The sequence below is a fragment of the Netta rufina genome (assembly GCF_964035555.1).
Source record: "Netta rufina genome assembly, chromosome: 17".
NCBI classification, from domain to species: domain Eukaryota; kingdom Metazoa; phylum Chordata; class Aves; order Anseriformes; family Anatidae; genus Netta; species Netta rufina.
The window spans coordinates 10,215,639-10,236,140 of NC_140141.1; the positions used below are offsets into that span (position 1 = coordinate 10,215,639).

General features: G+C 55.0%; 1 protein-coding gene across 2 annotated transcripts in view; it reads right to left on the minus strand.

Annotated features, from left to right (window-relative positions):
- NOS1 (nitric oxide synthase 1) overlaps positions 1 to 18,638 on the minus strand; it is a gene marked incomplete at both ends in the record, with an annotated part of 32,771 nt that extends 14,133 nt beyond the window's left edge. Inside the window, 10 exons of one of the 2 annotated variants that reach the window (XM_084297028.1) lie at positions 291 to 392; positions 858 to 1,032; positions 1,402 to 1,541; positions 1,830 to 1,971; positions 2,505 to 2,596; positions 3,602 to 3,764; positions 3,872 to 4,017; positions 4,489 to 4,626; positions 9,090 to 9,216; positions 17,914 to 18,638. In XM_084297028.1, coding sequence (XP_084153154.1) covers positions 291 to 392; positions 858 to 1,032; positions 1,402 to 1,541; positions 1,830 to 1,971; positions 2,505 to 2,596; positions 3,602 to 3,764; positions 3,872 to 4,017; positions 4,489 to 4,626; positions 9,090 to 9,216; positions 17,914 to 18,638 — 1,950 coding nt within the window. Of the gene's footprint in view, positions 1 to 290; positions 393 to 857; positions 1,033 to 1,401; positions 1,542 to 1,829; positions 1,972 to 2,504; positions 2,597 to 3,601; positions 3,765 to 3,871; positions 4,018 to 4,488; positions 4,627 to 9,089; positions 9,223 to 17,913 lie in introns of both variants that reach the window. The other variant, XM_084297027.1, reaches the window with a different exon arrangement.
- Positions 18,639 to 20,502: the final 1,864 nt, after the last annotated feature.

Below are 20,502 nucleotides of genomic sequence, written 5' to 3' on the forward strand. Positions count from 1 at the left end.
GGGGAGAACCTGGGCCAATTTGTGCCTCACAGGTGGGACAGAAGGGCTGGATCCTGCCCCCCAGGCACTCCCGCTGGCCCAGCAGAGCTCAGACACTGGTAGTGCCGTCTTTCCAACATCCAGGGCAGAGACATCATTAAATCTCCCTGCAGGCTCCTGGAACAGCTCAGAAGGAGGAAGGCAGGGCACAATTTCAGCGGAGTGCAGCAGCAGCTGCCGTCGTCCTTGTGCAGAAGTCTCCATCGCTGTCCCACCCGGTCCCTGTGACCCAGACCCTGCAGCTCACCTACCTGGAAGCTGTACAGCACGGCGATGTTGATCTCCACCAGGGCTTGGTCCTTCCACAGCGAGGAGGTTTTTCTCATATCCAGATTCATTTTCTTGGCCACTTGCTGTGACAAAACGAGGCAGCAGGTGAAAATTTTACTGGCCAAGAACCAAGAATTGAAGATCTCTGCTTGGGGAGGGGGACCCAAAGGAGGGACCCAGGCTGGCACAAGACACGTGCAGGGCAGGGCAGCTGACCATTTTGCCTTCCTCTGTGAATATGGGGCCTGCCTCTTCCTCTCCTCGATGGATGTGAGCCCTCCACCTCTTGCACCCGCAGCTCCCCTCGTAGTGCTGCTTTCCCAACATTTTGAGAAGTCTCAGGGGCACCACACTGACTTGTTAGCTACCAGCTAACCCCTCAGCACCCAAAAAACCCTTGCCAGCCCACCGCACCCTTGGCTGTGTGACTCCAGGAGAATGTAGCTGCTATCTGTAAGGGAAACCTGGGCATCCCCATCGCTGTCCCCATGTCCTGCCCTGCTCCCCAGCACCTTCACTCACTGCCCGCCTCGAGGAGACGGATTTACCTCCAGAATGTTGTAGCGAGAGTTGTCACAGTAGTCCCGGACCCCGATCTCTGTGCCCATGTACCAGCCGCTGAAGGGGCAGGCGGAGAACTCCAAGCCGCCGATCTCGAGGAGCATGTTGGACACGGCTGGCAAACCGTACCACTTCAGGCCCAGCTCCTTAAACCACTCAAACCTGCCAGGATATGACTGGGTCAGGCAATCTGCCAGCGCCACCAGACCACCTACAGGGCGGGTAACCCTGCTGCTGACCACCGGGACAAAGGACATGTCAGAAGAAAGTTTTCTGAAGGCAATATTTCATTTGGGATCTGCTTATGGGGAGAGGGTGCTACATCAGGAATGTAGCAGGGAAAACTCCTGGGAGACTTCAAGCAAAGGGAAACCAGCCCAGGGACAAGAACACAAGTTGATTTCCATCCCAGGGGAAGGAAGATCTGGAAGTGGAAGGGTAAAGCACCCGATACATGACAGGGAAGTCTAAGTAGAGATGGTTTAAGGCGAACCCAGAGGAGCTGAGCCCCACTGATCCCCTCTGACTTACTTGGGATGCCGGATGGGCACTTCCAGCACGAGCTCGGGGGGGATTTCAAAGAGCTCGGGGTCGTTGCCATTGGCTTGGAGGAGCAGGGGCAGGATGTCAAAGCGCCCGTGCGGTGCCTTCCACCCTTGCTGGATGCAGATCTACAGCCAAAACAACAGCAGGGTTAGAGGTCCCTGCAGGCCACCTGCCCTTTGGGTGCTGAGCAGTGTCTCCTAACAGCATCCCTGCTCAGCCCTTTGGTCCAGGAGCTCATCTCCATCCAAATGAGCTATGGACGTGGTGGGCTTGCCTGCCACAGCCAAGCCATGCACGGGAAGTTTTATTCCCAGGAAAACACCCAGGAGTGGGACAAATCCAGCGGGCAGGATGCACCCCACCTGAGCCAGCACCCTGGGGTGCTCAGAGCCACCCAGCCCCACGGCTGGTACCTCTGTCAGCTCCACGTTGGCGGGGTCTCCGAGGATGGAGCCATCAGGCTGCTTGTAGCCAGCATAGCGGATGAGCTGCGCGTTCCAGATGCGGAAGTCGTGCTTGCTGTCCGTCCGCTGCGGGAAGATGGTGATGGCAGATCTGCAAGGACAGGGCAGCACTGTGAGCACCCGGGCTGTGACAGCACGGGGCAGGGGTCTTCAGAGGGATGGGGAAGTGTTGTGGGGTTAATGTGCAGCCCCTGCCTGCTGCCATCCTGAGCTCCTGACCGTCTGCTTGTGTCCTGAGCAAGCCCCTAACATTTACTGTATTTTCTTCACTGGGAGGAGTTCTGGCCAGGTGCACCCTGGCTCTTTTTTGGAAGGAGCTGGGGAGTTTGCAGCAGTTCAGCTCCAGGAAGAAGCTGGCTGCTAACATCAGGGTTCAGAGGGAGAAATGCAGGAAGGGTGAAATAATCAGATTATCTGCTCTTTGAGGTCCCACAGAGAGCAAGAACAGATATGCTCGGACCAGCAGGACACCCTCCCCGGACATCAGGTCCCTCTTGTGCTCCCTAGGACAGGGGCTGGTTACAGTGGCCCCGCCGGAGGAGACAATGCCAGCAGGACCCAGAGCCGGACTGACACATCCACAGCACTTTGGGCAGAAACCCTGGGGACTCCCCGGTGGCTCACCTGAGGTTCCCTTTGTTGGTGGCGTATTTGATGTGGTTGCAGATGTAATTGAACATCCCGTGGGCTGTGGTGCAGTCTCGGGCATCAAACACCTGGAACAGTGGAAAGGATGGTGGTGATGCTACAGGATTTGTGCTCCAGCTCCTAGGGCAGAGCCTGGCAGCAGGAACACAGCACAGGGAAAGTCCTAGAGGTCACCTTGGTCTGTTTGGGACCTAGAGCTCTATAATTATATGTTCCCTGCCTTTACAACATGTGGACATCTAATCCAGCTGCTCCTTCTGCTTTGGAGAGGGGATTGGTCTCCTGCCCAGGAAAAACTTCCCCAGCCCAGTGTTAACAACTGGCTGCTGTTGTTTCTGGCTCCTCCACCAGCTGTTCTGATTTCTATTATTCTGGGCAGACTGAAGGCTGAAATGGGAGAGGTGTGAGCCAGGTCTGAGGGACACAGAGGGTGTGGAAACAGGAAAGAGGCTCAGCAGGAGGCTTGAAGGCAGCTTCTTGCAGAAATGGCTCCCCCAAGGCTCAGATGTGCCAAAAGAAGAGCTGAAGGCTGAGCTGGGAGCGGAGGAGGCCCAGCCTCCTGGCCCTGCATGGTGCCCATGCCCAGCATGAAGCAGCCCCAAGAACTGCTGAGCAGCACTTGAGCCATGCTCTGGGTTACAAAGGGACATGTCACCCCCACACCAGGGGATTCCACTAGAGATCCCTAATCCAGATCCTACACACAGGCTTCCAGCTAGTCAAAAAGGCACCAAATCAAATTATCTCCTGCCATAGCATCTCTGTACCAAAGCTGAGTGTGTCCTGCTGCTGTTCTCCAGGCAAAGCTGCAGCTTTGGAAGCAGCGTGTGAGATACTGGAGCAGCATCTGGTTTGGGAAGATGTTCCCTAGGGCAGCAGATTCCAGTTGGCCTTGTTTCAGACACAGACACCTCTGTACACCTTCCCTCACAGATGCTTTTCCATCTCCTGCTGCCTTCCCAAAGCTGTTGAGACAAGTGTGGCTGCCGTGTGCTGTGTTCCCTCAGGTGTCTGAAAAGTAAGATTTGCCTTTCCAAAACCCCGGGGCATCCTTTGGCAGCTCCGGTGCTCACCTGCAGCTTGGACCACTGAATCCTGCCCACGCAGCGGGCTGCGTTTCGCCAGGCGTGCTTTGCTCCGTAGATCAGCTCCGTGTCCCGCAGCTGGTAGGTGTCGGTGGCTTCAATCTCCTTTGTCACCTCCTCCAGCCTTTCCAGATGGGCCTTGGAGCCAGATCTGTGTGGGTGGGGAGCGCGGGAGATGGCATTCACCAACCCGGGTGGAGGGCAGGAAATCCTGAGGAAGCAGCCTGACTTTCTGTGACCTTCTCTGGCCGTTCTTACCTCTTTATGGAGGAGTAGTACTGGTCAATGAAGTCCTTAGCCAAGACGAGCACCTCCTCTTTCGTCCTGGTATCTTCCGACTTGCGGACGTGCTGGCTGGGGGTCATTACGGAGCCCATGCAGATCTGCTCGGTGCACGCGGTGGCCTGGTGGGACAGAAGGAGGCAAGCATGGCTTGGCTGTGTGAGCAGGGCTGGGAAAAGTCAGCGATTAGCTGCCCAGGAGTTGGTGGTGTCTTTGACAAACGGGGATATTTTCAGCCCTGTTCGTTTTCACACCTATCAGCACTGTTGTGTAAGACACCTCGAGCGTGTGCAGTCACCTCCTGCAACACCTGATGCAGATGATTGAGGCTCATTAAATCTCATCCCGGCTCAACATAAAGCCCTACACGCCTTTTCTTGCTCCTCCCAGGGGAGACTCCCCTCTCACCCAGCTTATCGCGCCAGAGGTTTGAAATTCAGATACCGCAGAAGATGAGGAGGCTGGCCTGAACTCATCCAGATCTGCATTTCTAAATTTCTAAATTTCCAATTTTCTAAAACCATCTTGGAAACACCATGATCGGCTCAGTTACACCCAGACAACTTTCAGACAGCCCTACCAACCCCACTCACCATCGCCGTCTTGAGGTGCAGAGTGTCGTGAAGCACGGCGCCCGTCTCCCAATTCTTGATTTTGACGAACCGTGGGCACTTGGAAGGGCTCCCGTTCACCGCGCTCTTGGTTGGGGACTGCCGGCCCGACGGCGGCGGCTGGACGACAGAGGAGGTTAGTATTTGTCAATGAAATACACACAAGGTTAACGTTTGTCAATTAAATACAGGAAAAGGGCCACAACAAGCAGCAGCATCTTCCATTAGTGAGTTACAAAACAGACAGCAGTGACTTAGGAGAACGCCACGTTCAAGTTTCCCAGCGGAAGACTTATCTCTCCAAAATGTATTGAATGTGTCTTTTTCAGGAGCATCACCTGCTCGGGTTTTACACATGCCAAGCTCAGCCTCACCAGTATGAGCCCTCTGAGACAGAGCTAACAGCCGAGCGTTCCTCTGAGCAAGCCAAAGGCACGTCTCCTTTGATAACTACATTGGAAGAATGTCGGAATAAGGACGGATACATTACACAGGTGGGAGGGCTACTGAATTATGCATACTCGGATCACTTCGGGCTCAGCTCCGAGCCTCCAGCCCACCCCAATATCCTGCGTCAGGCTGGGCTCATCCAGCACGTCTTGAAGGATATGCCAGCATACGGGAGAGGCTCGGCCAGCTTGTGCCGAGCAGAGCTGGCTGCACCTTCTGTCTGCAAGCTCTTCTATTTGCACATGTTTTCAGAAATGTTTTCAGATATCATCATATCCAATATGTGTGCTGCAACCCGCATTCCTCCACGCACTAGGAAGTTTCACGAGCAGCCGGTATCTGATGGTGTGCCATGGGGCATGAGATCCACGGTGGCCCTGGTAAACTGAGACACTTCTGGAATTACATCCTGTGTTTGGGTGTGCTTCATCCGCTGCCACTACAAAGGTATTGCTGGAGGTTTGGGGGGAATCCTGATCCCACACTGGATCACCTTGTCAGAACCCACTTGGATTTGATGCTGCTTAAAGGTTTGCATCTCTGCAGCATAGATCCTGACTTGGACGGGGTTTGGCTGTAACCTGCCTCAGGGATACTTGTAGCTTGTCTCCCTTTGTAATCTGTCTGCAAGGTGTGGTTTTTGTTTGTTTGTTTTTTTCCTTCTTTTTTTTTCCTTCAGTTTCACACTCCTTTGTGGTGGTCCTGCTTTGGGTCCTTGTCACCGTCGCAGCTCACAGAGCAGCAGCACCAGTGTAAATCTGGCATTACAGCCTTCCTCCCTGAAGGACCAGGTGGAGAACAACCAGCACATGGTGGAAGAGCCTCTTGTTTCAGAACAAGCTGCTTTGCTGATGGGCAAACACAGCAGGGAAAGCCACAGGGGCCAGAAGGATGACAAAAAGAGATGAAATCCAAGCACCACCACCAAACTTGCTCTTCCTCAGCAAGAAGAGATACTGAACCACCAGGGCAAAAGATTTCCATCCTCCCTCCCCAGATGCACCCTTGCCAGTGCGATGCCTGGGCTGACACCGACTCCTCTGTAGGATCTTCTTTGGTCCTCACAGTTCCCAAACTCTTACCTCCTCACCTTGCCTCCCCCAGACAGAAACCAGAAGTACCAGCTAAGGCAGCAAGTGCTGGCTGCATCCAGAAAGAGCGTGTTATGGACCCAGATGTAGGAATGACCCCATCTGTGGGGCAAGCACGCACAGGGTGCAAGCTGGTGGAGGATGGATACTTAACAGATGGTCTACCTTCAAGCTCCCTGAAAGCTGCTCCCAGGCCTTTTTGGCTCTTCCCTGCAGGCACTGATGGAGTTTGCATCCTTGCTGAAACAAGGCCACGGTGCTGGGGCAGGATGAAGCCCCAGGTGCCAGGGGCAGCTGAGGTGACACCACCTACGAGAAGCAGAAGCACCAAAACCCCACCACAGCTGCAGGGAGAGCAACACCCAGAAAAAACTGGGAAGGAGCCGTGTGTGCGTATGTATGCCTTCCTTGCACGGCATTACCGGAGCCAAATATTACCCCCGCTTCTCTCAGGGAGGCTGTGAGAGCTGCTTTCATGTTTTAATTAGGCAGCTGTGATATTAGTGACTCAAGAGTGGGACAAATGGAGGAGAGACTAACGGAGCAGTCGGGGCGTGTGCGTAAGATGCAGGCATCTACAAGGCACTTATCGGTGGTGTGCAGCTTGAGAGATGTCTCCAACTCTTACAGAGGGAGGGGAGAAAGGCACCCAGCCCTGCCTGGGGGCAAGGTGCCTGGACTGCAGGTCCTCAGCCCTCCTCCTGCATCCCCAGGTGCCAAACACCACCCTGCCGAGATGCGTTGGCTATGGGGGACCCATTTTGGAGCACTTTGCTGGGTCGCAGGTCTGTTAGCCTGCTGACATTTCCTTCCAGACTGCCTGAACTCCAAACTGTGCTTTTTTTTTTTTTGTTTTGTTTTTATAAAGCTGTAAATCGTCCTTAAAGGCATGGAACTGCTGCGAGTCCCTTGCCCCGCTGCAGATGCACGCGCCCACCCGCGTCGCCAACAAATCAATCCATGTGGACTGAAATACGGCCGCAGGACGCGGGCTGGTGAAGTCACAGCATCTCCTCATCCGCCGGGTCTAGGGCTCCTGGGAAACCAGCAGAGCACACTGTGTGATTTTGAAAAAAAATAATTAAAAAAAAAAGAAAAGAAAAGAAAAGAAAAGAAAAGAAAAGAAAAGAAAAGAAAAGAAAAGAAAAGAAAAGAAAAGAAAAGAAAAGAAAAGAAAAGAAAAGAAAAGAAAAGAAAAGAAAAGAAAAGAAAAGAAAAGAAAAGAAAAGAAAAGAAAAGAAAAGAAAAGAAAAGAAAAGAAAAGAAAAGAAAAGAAAAACAAAACCAGACCCCGAGGAGCGATCGAAGCCCAACCGGTCTTTCAGCACCCTATTACAAGCCTCGGTGAGCACTCCCCACCTGGCCAAGCGACTCCACCAAATCCTGCTTTAGAGAACAACGTGTATAAAGAGCTGCTGTTTGGCTTGGCTGGCCGCCGTGCTAACAGTATTTATTGCAGCTTGCAGGGAGTTCAGCAAAACGCCCGCTGCCCTTTCTTTCCTCCCGGCCACGGGCATCCCCGGGGAAGGGCTGCAGGGAGCTGGGGAACGAGCCCTGCCTCCAGGGCTGGTGTGGGGATAAGAGGGATCAAAAGAAAGCCTGCACATCTAGCGGGGGGGTGGGGGGAAATAAAGAGTTTAATAACAGCTTAAGACCAGGGATTTTGGCAGCCCTAACACAGAGAGAAATTAAGCTCTGAACACAGAAGGTTATAAAGTGCTTATAGTAACAGACACGTACATGCACGGAGCTTAGCGAGGAGGCAGAAAGTCTGCATCTATCCAGGAAGGGACCAGAGCAGCGACCTGTCCCTGCTGGGGTGGGATCCGGAGAGCTGCTGCAGAGCTCTAACCTTGTGGAGGGATGTGGGGCTGCCCACGATGGCTCGCTGTCAGCTGCACCCATTTCCATGCGCCAGCATGGGTCAGTGACAGGTAATGCTGTCTGCGCTGGCAGGATGGAGATTGTCCCTGGCCACATCCAAGCACCCAGCCGGGTGGGTTACAGCCGTGCAGCAAGCATGGCATGGTCAGGATCACCTCGGCCATGTCACCTTATGTGACCTCGCACCCTGCTCCTGGCTTTGCATCTTTCCAGTGCCTCTGAAATGGGAGAACTGGAAGAGCCACGACCCTGGAGGTGCTGCCGGGGATCAAGGTCAGGCTCAGCACCTGTGTGCCCGCTGCACCGGCTGCTGTGGTAGTCTGCATGTGGCAGGCAACGAGGAGCACTGCATGGGGTGGCAGCTCGTTGGGGCTGGGAAGAGGCGTCAGCCCGAGGGATCTGCTGAGGGTGCTCCCGAGCTGAGGAAATATTGATTTTCTCGGAAATCTTCATGTGACCATGAAATTACTTTTCTCCCCTTCCCTGAAGAGTACAGCGTGATCCCGACAAGTAAGGTGGGGACACACATGCAAGAAAAACACATGGTCCCTGGATCGTTCCCCCATGTCCTGACCCGCTGCTGGTTAATCCCATTGGGGCGACGCACTTGGCTGCCCAGGCAGGGCCATGGTCACGGGTATCGTGTTTTCCCCAGGGGGATCCTGCCTTGTGTCTCTGGCTTGGCTACAAACAGGGAGCTAATCCATTTTTGGCAAGGAAGCCTGAGAATTTATGTCTGTGGAGCGTGAGGAGATGAAAAGGCGCAGTACAACATGTTATCTGAAGTGCTATGTTGAATTACCATCGCATAAATCAAAGCGACCTTAACGAGGCGGCTCAGATTTTTGCCACCAAAAGGGCCAATGGTCCCAAGGGAGGTTTTGGAGACGTGGTCCCTGGCTACGCTCCCGTTCCACCTTGGCTCCTTGGATGAGGAGCATCCTTCTCCAGTAATACGTGCCCTGCCTGAGTCCTGGGGAATTCAGCTCCTGGACCACATGGGCTCTGTGCACCACTGACCCCAGGTCTTGGGACCATGGGTCCTCAGGACAACCCGGGCAGTCCTTGCAGCCTCTCTGCAGTGTGAGAGCCCCCCAGGAGGGGTCCACACCCCACAACCCATCCCCACCCAATGCAGCACAAGCAATGGGCTCTTACCTGCTCCGCTTCAGAGTAGGGGTTGTTGAGGACCACGGGCGCGTTGCTCTTCCCCCACAGGTCACCCAAGACACGATCGTTCTCCATCTGAGCCGGCAAGGCTTTCTGCAGCTTGTTTTCCCCTTCCCTGAAACTGAAGGGTTAAGAAGCACTGGGGTGAGCAGGCTGGGGACATGCAGTGGTGCCGGCTGCCGTCACTCCGGGTTCTGCTGGAGTCACTTCCCACAGGAGCAAAAACTCAGGCATCCCACCAGGGGAGGGGAGGGAACGCTCTGCCTTGGCTAAGGCAATGAATCAGTCCTGCGAGGGCAACCCAAGCACGACGGGCATTTTGTTGCGTGGGGGAGCACTGTGCTGGCACAGCAACAAGAGCCCTGTGCCCTGCGTTCGGCCAGGGGACGTTGGCGTGCCCGGCTCCCAGCCTGGCACCCCAAAGCGAGACCACACCAGCCCCGGTGCTTGCTCTGTGGGGGTGACATGCCAGGCTCCCTGCCCCCCAAAATCAAGCTGGCTCCATCCAGAGCCCTGCAAAAGCAAGCAGAGAGGGGGGTGAAGGAGAGCCGTGCGCATTTCTAGCTGCAAAGCCTCACGGCAAAACCGGCTGGGTTTGCAGAGAGCAGGTTGGTGTTGATGAGTGGAGGAGAAGAATAAAAAAAAAAAATAAAACACAAGGAAAAGTAGGCGCTCCCAGGAGGCAGAGGCAGCGCTCTCTCCTCTTCCTGACCTTTACAGATGCTGCAAATGCCGCCGTGTGTGAGCGGTTTTACCCGGGCGAATCTGTTCAAGCAAACAGACGGCTCGCCTACACGGAGTACATCTGTAAGGCTGGGGGACGAGGGTGTCCCTGGTGCTGGCTGCCCCTGCCTGCACAGTAAGACGGATGTAACGCAGGGAGCACAGCGTGTGCCGCGCACGTTGTGTCTGGGGAGCGTCCGCGGGATGTTAGCGAGGCTGCTAAATGCCATCCAAACAGGTGATGGAAAACCACTGCCATAAAAACCCGCACGAAGGAGAAAAACAAATGGGGTTTGGAGACTTGACACCCAGCGCATGCAGGCTGCAGTATCCAGGCTGAAGGGAAGGCTCCAAAAGCCCTGTGGATACTCTGGACCAGGTCCGGCACAGCAGCATCACTGCTTTGCCCTTGCTCAACAACCCATCATCGAGCTAATGTGCTCTGGCAATGGCTTTGCTCCGGCTGTCACTTCTTAAAACTCTTCCAGATGCCCACTGAAGTTACTAACGAGCCTCCTCATTAACAACGGCAGGTTCTGGGCACTGACCAAAGGAGGACGCTCACGCTCGGGACATAATTCACAGCGGCACGGTGTTCCTGACACCATCTCGAGGAGACGCATACGTACAAACAAATTCAGGCTTCAGGACCTCCCTCACCCTCAGCTCACGTCTTTAGCAAAATACTTCATTTAAGGGCTCTCTCTCTATGCTCTAACTTTTTATCATGTTTTTCTGCGTTCACAGAGCGATGCTCAGCTGCCACAGTATCACACCCAGGTCCTGGACATCTTCCCAACATTGGCTGCCTTAGGGTGGCCAACGTGGTGCAAGATAAGGGGTACAAGTGCCACAGGGCAGCTTGTACCCACAGTTGTACCCCCTGCTGCTTGGAGAAGAAAGCAATTCTGCACCGTGGCTGGTATGTGAAAGGCTGCCCATCAGATAAGGCACGGGGAACCACAAACCATGCAGCCACAGCAGGTGTTGGGACCTTACTGCATGGCAGAGCACCTGGTGGCCACACTGGGGTGCAAGGTGTGGGGTTGTACACCCCATCAGCCCCATGCTTGCCGAGGGAGAAGAGGAAGAGCTCTGCTAGCTGTCCTCCAACCCATGTGTAGGCTGCTCTAGCTGCTGGGCTTTGGTGCCATCCATGGGATGTGCACCACGGATTTGGGCATTGCTTCAGGGCCCGTGTCACTGCTTTCCCCTGCTGGCTGCCAACCGAAACCAGGTCCTCAGGAGACAAAGCTGCTGAGACCCCCGCTCATGTCCCTGCCCTGCCAGTCTCTGCCCTGGGGAGCCACGGCAGCCCCAGGAGATACAGCCCTGCTTTGCCCCACACAGCCTTGGCACCGATTTTGCCTTGGCCACTCTTGGTGTTGCTGGGGACCCCCACGAACCACACACCCTGCCCTCTGCCAGCCCACCAGGGGCTCCGGATGCATCCAGCCTGCCTCCATCCCAGCAGCAAGGCAGAAAATGCAGCAACATGAAAATGCAGCTCTTCCCTCCAAGGCAATCCCAGGACAAATCTAGCTCATCCCCCCAAGACAAGCCCAGCTACTGGACCTCCTGGAGAACACTTTTATTTCCACAGCTGCACGTTCCTGCCCTCTTGCCTTAAGTCCCATCATACCAAGGAGCACGGAGCTGGCCAACACTGAGCCCCTGGACACAAAAAAATGATGGGCATGCACAACGCATCTCTTGCAGCTGATGAGCCTCAACGCCCTGTTCTGTAACTGGTCCAAAACCCAAGGCACAAGCCCTAAATCTGTCAGGTGATGGAAGGAATCCCTCAGAGCCTGGGGCTGAGCAGAGGGAACCAGCCCCACGAGGGGCCACGGTGCCCCTCCGGCAGCACAGACTTTGCCTCTGTGCAAAGAGGTTTGAACAGGCAGACCCTACCGTGCCAGATATCCAGCAGGCACCTCCAAAATGACACCGAACGCATGCCTGCAGGCGCCTGGCACGACTCGCTGCTTGCAGAAAGGTGTCTGCAAGCCCGTCTCAATGGGTGCCTGCCGGCACGAGGGAACCTCGGGGAGGAATCCATCAATCGGCAGCGGCCGCCGGAGGACGCGGCTGGGAGGCTGCAGGCGTAATCTCATTGTCTGCACACCAGCGAAGCTGTGAACGCTGGTACCTGTGCCAACGGCACAGAAAAAGACCAGATGCTCGAATTAAGTCATCGCCATCATCGGCAGCTTCGTGCATTAGAAGTAGGACGGGTTTGCTGGAGCCAGCCCCAAAAGCAAGAGGCACCGTCCCTGGGCACGGTGAGGTTCAGGCAGGCACCGGGGGTGGCTGCTCAGGACCTGGCACGTTTGCAAGTGGGACAGCACCGGGTTGCACGGTGCTATTTAGGCTCGGCAGCAAGATTGTGCACAAGGCAGCGAGGTGCTGCCCCCAGACAAAAAAAAAAAAAAATAATAAGTGAAAGTGCTGCTGCAGCAAAGCCATCAGCTGAAGCTGGGGGTGCATTGCCTGCCTCTGCCCCATGTAAGGAAGGCTTTGTCCCTGCAGCACTGCTGCTGTGTGCCCTGGCTGAGCTAGAGCAGACCTCCTTCGGATGCACAGAAGTATCCGGCTCTTTCAGAGACAGAGGAGAGAAAAGCCCATTCAGAGCCACCACAGCCTCACCCCGTCCTAGCCCAGATGAGGGGGGAGAAAAAATAAAATAAAAATAAAATCAATTGCTTCATTATACAAATATTTCCTGCCCGTTTCTTGCAATTGCCTTGTGTGAGACCTCAGGCAGGAACGGGGTCTTTTGGGCCTGTTCTTTTCCTCTCTTGGCCCGGCTTCACAGCCGGCAGCAGAGCCGTGGGGCGAGCCGCCCACGCGCGCACAGGATGGTCCTGGCAGGGCAGCCAAAATCCTACAGCCAGGCTCAGCCTCCGGACGTGTCTAAAAGCATTTAGCGATGGGTGAGCCAGTGGGGATGCTCCTCCTGCTGCTTCCTTCGGAGAAACCCTCCCAACTTACCCTCCAACCTGACCTGCATGTGTGGATCCAGAGCAGGTTTTTCGGAAGGGCCCCCGCCTGTTTGTTCTGAAAGCAAAATTTGTTGCTTAAAAAAAAGGCAGAGGAATCCTGTCCTCCCCCATCCATGCAGCTTGCTGTCTCACCTCGGAAAGAGCATCTGGCTGTTTGGGAAAATGAGAGGCACCACTGTTTTCTTTTGACTAATTTGATGATGTTGCAGTGCTCGCAGTGATGAAGCAGAAAGGAAGTTGCTGAGAACAGCCCTTTGAGAAACGTCTCCAAAAGCTTTTCCGAAAAGGAAGGGGGGGAAAAAATAATAAATAAATATATGAGCAAAAAGAAATTCGTCACTCCACTCCTTTGAATTTGCTTGGCAGAAGGATCTCTCTGATTTCCCAGGCAGAGGAGAGAGGCACAACTGGCTGCTGCCATCCCCAGGGGGCAGTTTGGATGGAGCGAGGAAGACGTGGATGTCCACTGCTGCCAGGCTCCTCCAAGCCCTCATCCCAGCTCCTGGAAACCCTAAGCTGTGCTTGGGACCCTCGTGGGAAGCTCACCCATCAGCTGCAGGAGGGAAACACCTTGCTTTCTTTGTTTCCTCCCTCCTGGGTTGTCCTTGGGGATTGCAAGGATGAGCCAAACGCAGAAGGAATCACTATGAACGCGGTTTGTGCTCCCCGCAGCAGGTGACTGCAGGAGCAGCAAGGCAAGAAATCCCTTCCTAAATGAGAAAGATGAATTCTGGCTGCACCAAAAAGAAGGGACAAAGCCAAACCAACAAGGATGTGGCGTGGCATGAGTGTGGGGCTCAGCCTCGTGAGGCCAGGGGCATCGCTGTGCTGTGCCCTCTGCAGGAACTGGGGATGGACGAGCCAAGCAGCCCCGGAGTGAGGCCGTGCTATGAAACACGAGGGTGCTAAACGTGATGGAAGGGGCGTTGGCAGATAAAGACCTGGGAACAGATCCCGGTGCCCCAGCTGGTCCCAGCATCATTCGAGATGCTGCCAGTGTCAGATCCGACCCGCAGCTGCTGTCCTTGCCCCTTCCCAGCCATGCCCAAAGAGCACCAAAAGGATTTCAGCACCCAAAGGGCTTCAGCCTGAGCCCAGCCCAGGTCTGCCAGGGTCACTCAGTTGGGCTTGCTGGCTAGGACCAGGCACGAGGACGGGGTCTGTCCCCAGTGCTCACACGGCATTGGGGTGCAGCCCTCTAATCCCCAAAACACAAGTTGCCACCCACGTGTCTGGGTGCTGTCCCCACTGTTACACCTCGGTGCAAAGTCCCCGAAGCGGTGCTGGGTCTCAGAGGGACAAGGACAGAAATGTGACACCCCGCTAGAAGGATGTTGAGGGGTCTTCAACAGGGTATTTTGGGGCGGAATATGCTGTTTTCAGGCACTAAACACCACTCTGGCTGAGCCTGATGGAGTCAGGGTGGTGAGGAGGAAGAATCCGCGGAGGGAGAAGGGGAGGAAGAAGAGGGTTACTCACTGCCAAAGCTTCCTGCCTCAACGCTTTGAAAAATAACACGATAGATCCAGAGAACCTTTTCATTTCAGAGGTTTTAAAGTTTTGTGTCCAAGTACAGAATAATGAAGACATCAGAAATGCAAATGAAATGTTTTGAGCAACACAAAGAGATTTTGGCGGCGGCGAGGGAGGTGGGAGGAAGAGAATTTTCTCCTCGAGAACTGCAAAATTATGGGGTTTGTTCCAATGCAGGATGGAGCCTGAAACCCTGAAACCCTTCATAAACAGAACTCCTGCTCTCAGCACACTTCTCCCTCTCAGGGCTGCTGATGCTGCTTTTTGGCCCCCAAAGTGCCATGCTTCCATCACGCCGTTCATGTTACGGAACAGACCTGGGAAGAAAAACAAATACTGGCAACTTGGTGGGGGGAGAAGGAGGGAAAGATGGGACATGACAATCTCCCTAGAGCTCAGAGGGAAAAACAGACCTAGGTTAGCTGGCGGGGAGTGAATCAAACTCTATTTTTATTTTCTAGCCCACGGTGAGCCTCATGGCAGAAATGCCAGTTCTCATCATACCTTGCTCCCCACTTCCGTGCTCTGTTTTATGATCAACCTCTTGGCAGATGGTTTGAGCCATGGAGCAGACATTCAGCTGTGGTCATGGCCCGTCCCATGGGCATGCACCATGTCCGCAGGGCACCTCACAGCCAGAAATCAGCAGGGAGCAAAAGCCAGGCCATGCAGGGGCAACATCCCCAGGGAGCACAGCCCCTGGGCACAGGGGATGGGGATGAAATGATTTTTTTCCCCCAATGTAAACTTCACAGCTTCCAGTTTTTCTTGCAGGAAGCAACATGGGCACCAGGTGCAATTTGAATCCCTTTCGGCCCACCTTGACCGAGAAGTGTTCGGCTGCTTGTGAATAACCTCAGCCTTGTGCCATCGCTTCGTGCCCTGGGAAAGCTGTCAAAGCTCTGCGAGCCCGACTGGCTTTGACAAATGCTGCTGGCGGTGAAGGTCAGCACCAGGCAAAGACGGAGACAGAGCGGGGTTGGACCCGAGACCAGCATCTTCACCTGGATCATGGTCAAGTGATCCGGGCTGGAGGTGTAAGGTTCAGCCCTGAGCAAGGATTTGAGCCCTCCTGATATTTAGGTAGAGCTCTGTTCCTGTTTTGATTGACCTCAACTCTGCTTGGTCCCTCCAGCCTGGAGAAGTCACAGCCTAGGGCACCAGAGCTGCATCAATCCGTCAAGGCTTGCTTATTTTTTTGGGCATTTCTTTGGCATCGAGCACCGCGGTCTCCGCAGTGATCCGCTCCCTGTCGCTCCCTGACCTTTCTGCACTTCTCCAGACCAAGAAAACTCTCCCGCTAGAAGACCTTCACCATGCCCCAGCTCTGTCTGAGACCAAACGGAGGAAATAAATCATCTACAGCACGTCTCAGGAGCGGGAGAAGCGGCTGAGCAGCGCCCTTTCCCCTGCAGAGCAGCCTCCAACACATCCTCCTGCAGCGCATCCCCTTCCCCGCTCCCCCCGAGCATCCCGGTCCTTTCCCTCACGGAGCCCTACTCCAAGAGCCGGGCTGCAGCTTTTCATCAGGCAGAAGATTGAAGTCTAATTTTGCTCGAAAAGTGGATTTTCAATTCCAAGCCACTTTTATAAATATATATCTAAGATATTGAAAAATAAAGTGAGTCGAGCTTTGGTGAAGTACCCACTTTGCTGATTTTTTTGTTGTTGTTGTTGGTTTGAGATCCTTCAGTTTAAGTGAATTTAAACTGTTTCTGTGTAATCTCTTGAAGAGCAGAAGACATCCCTCTAAGGAAAAAACACCTTTTTCATCTCTCCTCAAGCCAGAACAGAATTTCCTTGGCAAGCCTGCAGCTGCTGGGCTGGGAAGAGGGACAGGAGGGCGAGACTGCACCTTGTAGCAGGGCTTGGGACCGTGCTCCCCCGGGGCTTCTGAGCTTCTTGCAATGCACAATGAGCACTCCAGGGAGTGTATTTATGGGGTGAGAGGGAGAGCACTGGCCAGAAATGCTCAGATGGCCACAAAAATATTTTTTCCCCAGTTTTTGCATAGCACAAACCGCACGTCTCTGGTGCTGGGTGCAGCGTACGGGGCCCCAAAATGTGCATGGCAGGGGAAATGCTGCCCTGTCCCATTGCCCGTCCCAAACCTCTGCCGGCATGGGGCAGAGCAGATGTGTCCTGCCTCACTGTGACAGCCCCAACACGCTTTGAGCAGCCGCATCCTCCGCATGGAAAACGCACGATGTGGGTGAGCAGAAGCAACAACAAAACCACCACAAATAAAGAAGGAGATGAAAAGCCTACATTGGATGTGGTGGGAGCAACCTCCTTCTGATTAAAAAAAATGAATCCCTTTTCAAAATCTGTTTTGTAAACAGCTTTTTTCCCCTCCCCAAGGAAGGGAGGAAACTTGAAGCTACAAATCCTACTGCCACCAAACCTAGGGCGTTAGCTCCAGCAAACCCTCCTGCCCAAGCCTCCTGGCGGTCCCATCCCGTCAATAAATGAGGGCAGGCACCGCATGCTGCGGCACTTGGCATGGCCCTAACGTGTTCAGGGACTCGGGGAAAGTGACAGGAAAAAGCAAAGTATCATTGCTAATACGTGGCCAGGAGGCAAGAGAGCTGTTATGGAAAAATCACTACCGAAAACCCGAAGCACCACAGGGAGACGCACCATGTCCCCCCATAAACACCCCTGGGGAAACGCTGAGGAGGGGAAGGATGTCACTGCATACACGGTCCCGTGCAGGGCAGGCAGCAAAGATGCAGCCCCCAGCTCCATCCCCCCGACTTCACCCTCCTCAAGAAGCCACGGGGTGAGTGTCCGAATGTCCCCACCCTTGTCACGCACATACACGTACTGAAATTATTAACTAGATCGAGAAGCAGGGGAAGAACACGCAGCTCTGCTGTCGTGTTTCGGCAACTGGTGGTGGTTTCTGAGCTCTCGGAGGGAAACCTGTCCCCTTCCCTCTGCCCCAAACACGGCTGCACCCAGGGCAGGTCCCGCTGCCCACTTGGAGCTGCCCCTGGCTTCAGCAGGAGCTGGGAAGGAGCTCTCCGTATCCCTCCCGAAGCCAGAGCCCTGTTAACAAATGACACAGAAGGTGCTGAGAGCCATTTCTCTCCTCCTGCCGCTCTGACCTTCCCTCTCCCTGCCATTAATCAATAGCAGATTTCAACCGGAGGGCTCCGGAGCAGAGCAGCCAGGACAGCCTGTACCACGAGTCTTTTTTGCCAAGGGAAAACCAAGGCACAGGGTCTCGTTTAACACTGGCAACCTCTGAGACTGAGAGAATGGAACAGAAAAAATCCCCAGCCCATGGTCCCCACATCGCACATCAGATCAGCTTTTCCATTCCTGACCTGCTCCCAAATTTTCATTTCTTTTGTCTTCCCCTCACCAGCCTCACCCTACTCTTCTCATACCCCTTCCTCTCCCATCTCCATCCTGCCCCGTTACGTGGCAATTTCTGGACAGATGCTCCCTGGCCCCGCAACATGCCACGGTGAGTGACCAAAACTGGCACATTTCAACAAAACGTTTAAAAAATATATAAATTATATATATATGTAGGGACCTACCAGTCTACCTGGACTTCTATATCTCTTGTCTCTACCTTGCAGGGCGCACCTCCATCGCCGTCCTTACTGCTGCTCTTCAGGAGATCCAGGACAGGCTCGATCTCTTTGAGCAGCTCGTTGTCTTCCACGCCGCCGTTGAGGCACAGGTGGCTGCAGGCACTGTCCTTCCCCTTGCCACCGTCCTGCCCCTTGGGGCTGGGAACGACCCCGTTCACGTGAACCATCGGCTCCTCTCGCCCCGTCTCCCTGGCCCACAGGGAGCCCATGGTGCGGGCTGCTGCTGGCAGCGGCTGCTCCTTGCCCTGGAGGTTTGGGTTGGATAGATCGACCCCCTTTGGTGTCGGGCACAGGGGTCTGGTGACACGGATGGTTTTCGGCGTCCCGTCGCCGGCGAAAGTGGTCTCCAGGTGCGTGGTGAAGCCCTCGGGGCCCCGCAGGATGAGGACCACGTAGGTCTCGGAGGCGATGCTTCTCAGTATCTCCAGCGCAGCCTCATAGCTCATGTCCACCAGGGGCCTGCCATTGACGGCTAAAATGATGTCCCCAGCCTGGATGAGGCCGCTCTGCTCGGCGGCTCCTCCCCGGATCAGGTCGGAGACGATGACGGGCGGCTTGCTGACGCGCTCCTTCACCAGGAAGCCCAGGCCCCCCACTTTGCGTTTGAAGAGCCTCACCGAGATGACGTTGGGCTGTATCTGCTGCACGCTAAACGCGCCCTCTTCCATGGCAGCCTGCGTCACCAGCCTGCAGGCCAGGAGCTCGACACTCACTGAGTGCTGAGATTTGGGGAGCTGGGGGTTGGTTAGGCTCTTACGTGCCTCGTCTCACTGCAAAACACCTCTGGGCTTCAGCTCCAGGCTGGCTTTCTGCAGCATCCTCATCCCGGTCTCACCGGGAGAAAGAAGCAAGGCAAAGGGCAGGGTGGGCAGCTCCAGGCATCGCTCACCGAGCAGGGGCCGGGGGGTTCGACATGCCGGCTTCGAGTCAGCCTCTGGTCCTGGGGGCTTGGAGGAAGCCCACACACCACACGAGCATCCCCACGGGTTATTCAGACTGCAGGCGGGCCACAAGCTGCTTTATCTAGAGGAGGAAAAGACAACAAAGGAGAGAGAAAGAAGTGACGTGGGGTGGGCGCAAAGTGCCACGGGTGCCCACGTGCATCAGCCTGTCCCCACAGATGTCACCCCCTGGGTGCCTTCGGAGCCAGGCTGCAGCCTCGTGTGGCCCCAGGCTCCCTTTCCTCCACTCCCCCTGCAAAAATAAAATAATAAAAAAAAAATCAGCACCATCTGTTCAGCAGGGGATGCAAAAGGCATTGAGAAAGGGAGTGCTGGGAAGGGGCCGTGGGACAGCCCTGCTCCAACCTCTCCCTGCTTCGGTTTGAGCACAAATGCATGAGCGAGTTGCACGAGCCAGAGTTTATGGTGCTCAGCGTGGTGCTCAGCAGGGCATCCTGCTGCTCATCTGCCTGCACTTTGCACAGTCCCCAACCTGATGCTTGAGATGGGTCAGGGTGAGCTGGATGCTCCCTGCCCAGGACGAACCCAGTTCCATGGGCACCTTCCCACCGAGCCCCTTTCACTGCATCGGGGGAATGAGCAGCAGCCAGCAGCAGACCGAGGCAGGAGAGGACAGCCAGCTCCTCTTACCGGGGTTGCTCTGAGTTATTTACACTGACAAGTGCTTTTAAGCCTGGCTGAAGGGCTTACAGCCTCAGCTCCTCCTCTCCTGTGTCCCAACCCCAGCACGGGGGTGCAGATGCTCAGCTGGGCTCCCCCCGTGCCCAGTTCTGCACAGCTCCCAAACCAACCGGTGGGAAGTCATCCAGAGGCGAAGCAGGGAGTTCAGCTGGCCCTCGGGGGACCCCGAGCATCTGGGCATGACTTTCTACAGCACCCGGGTGGCTTGGGGAGCTGCGGGTTGTTGCCTCCTGATGGGGCTGTGTGCTTGCGCCGGGTAACGTCAGCTCCCAAACCCTCTCTGCATTCCCTGCACACTTCTGAGGTGCCCCGGGGAATGTTTTGCTGTGGGGCTGTGCATTTAGCAGCAAGCTGAAATGCAGATGCCTTCTTTTTTCTTTTTAAATCTGAATTTTGGGGAGAAAATGGAGGGTACTAGGTCTGCAATTGAAAGTACCAACATGCCAAATCAGTCTGCTGTCCCCCAGAATATCACATTCAGGGGGTTTGCACCTTCGAGCACCCCACACCAAGCACCCTGTGCCCCATGGGGACCCCAGGACGCAGCTGCTGGCTCAGCAGGGCTGATCTCCACAAAGCCATGGGCTGAGCTCCAGCACCCGGCTGGGAAAAAACAGGGATCTGAGCAGCAGGGCAGCGCCACCAGCCCCGGCACTAACTCACTCGGGCATTTTAATCCGCGTGTGACGAAGGCTGCTGACCCCAGAGAGGCTCTTTACAGGCAAGTAGAGAACAAAGCAGAGACCCGTAACCCCATGTGAGGGATTTAATCCCCATTGCCCGTCTGATATTGCCCAGCACCTCCATCTGAGATCCATCAGCACCACTGAGGGTGCCCGATGAACCAGCTGAGTGTCCCTCAAGGGGCTCCTTGTCCCCATGCAGGTTC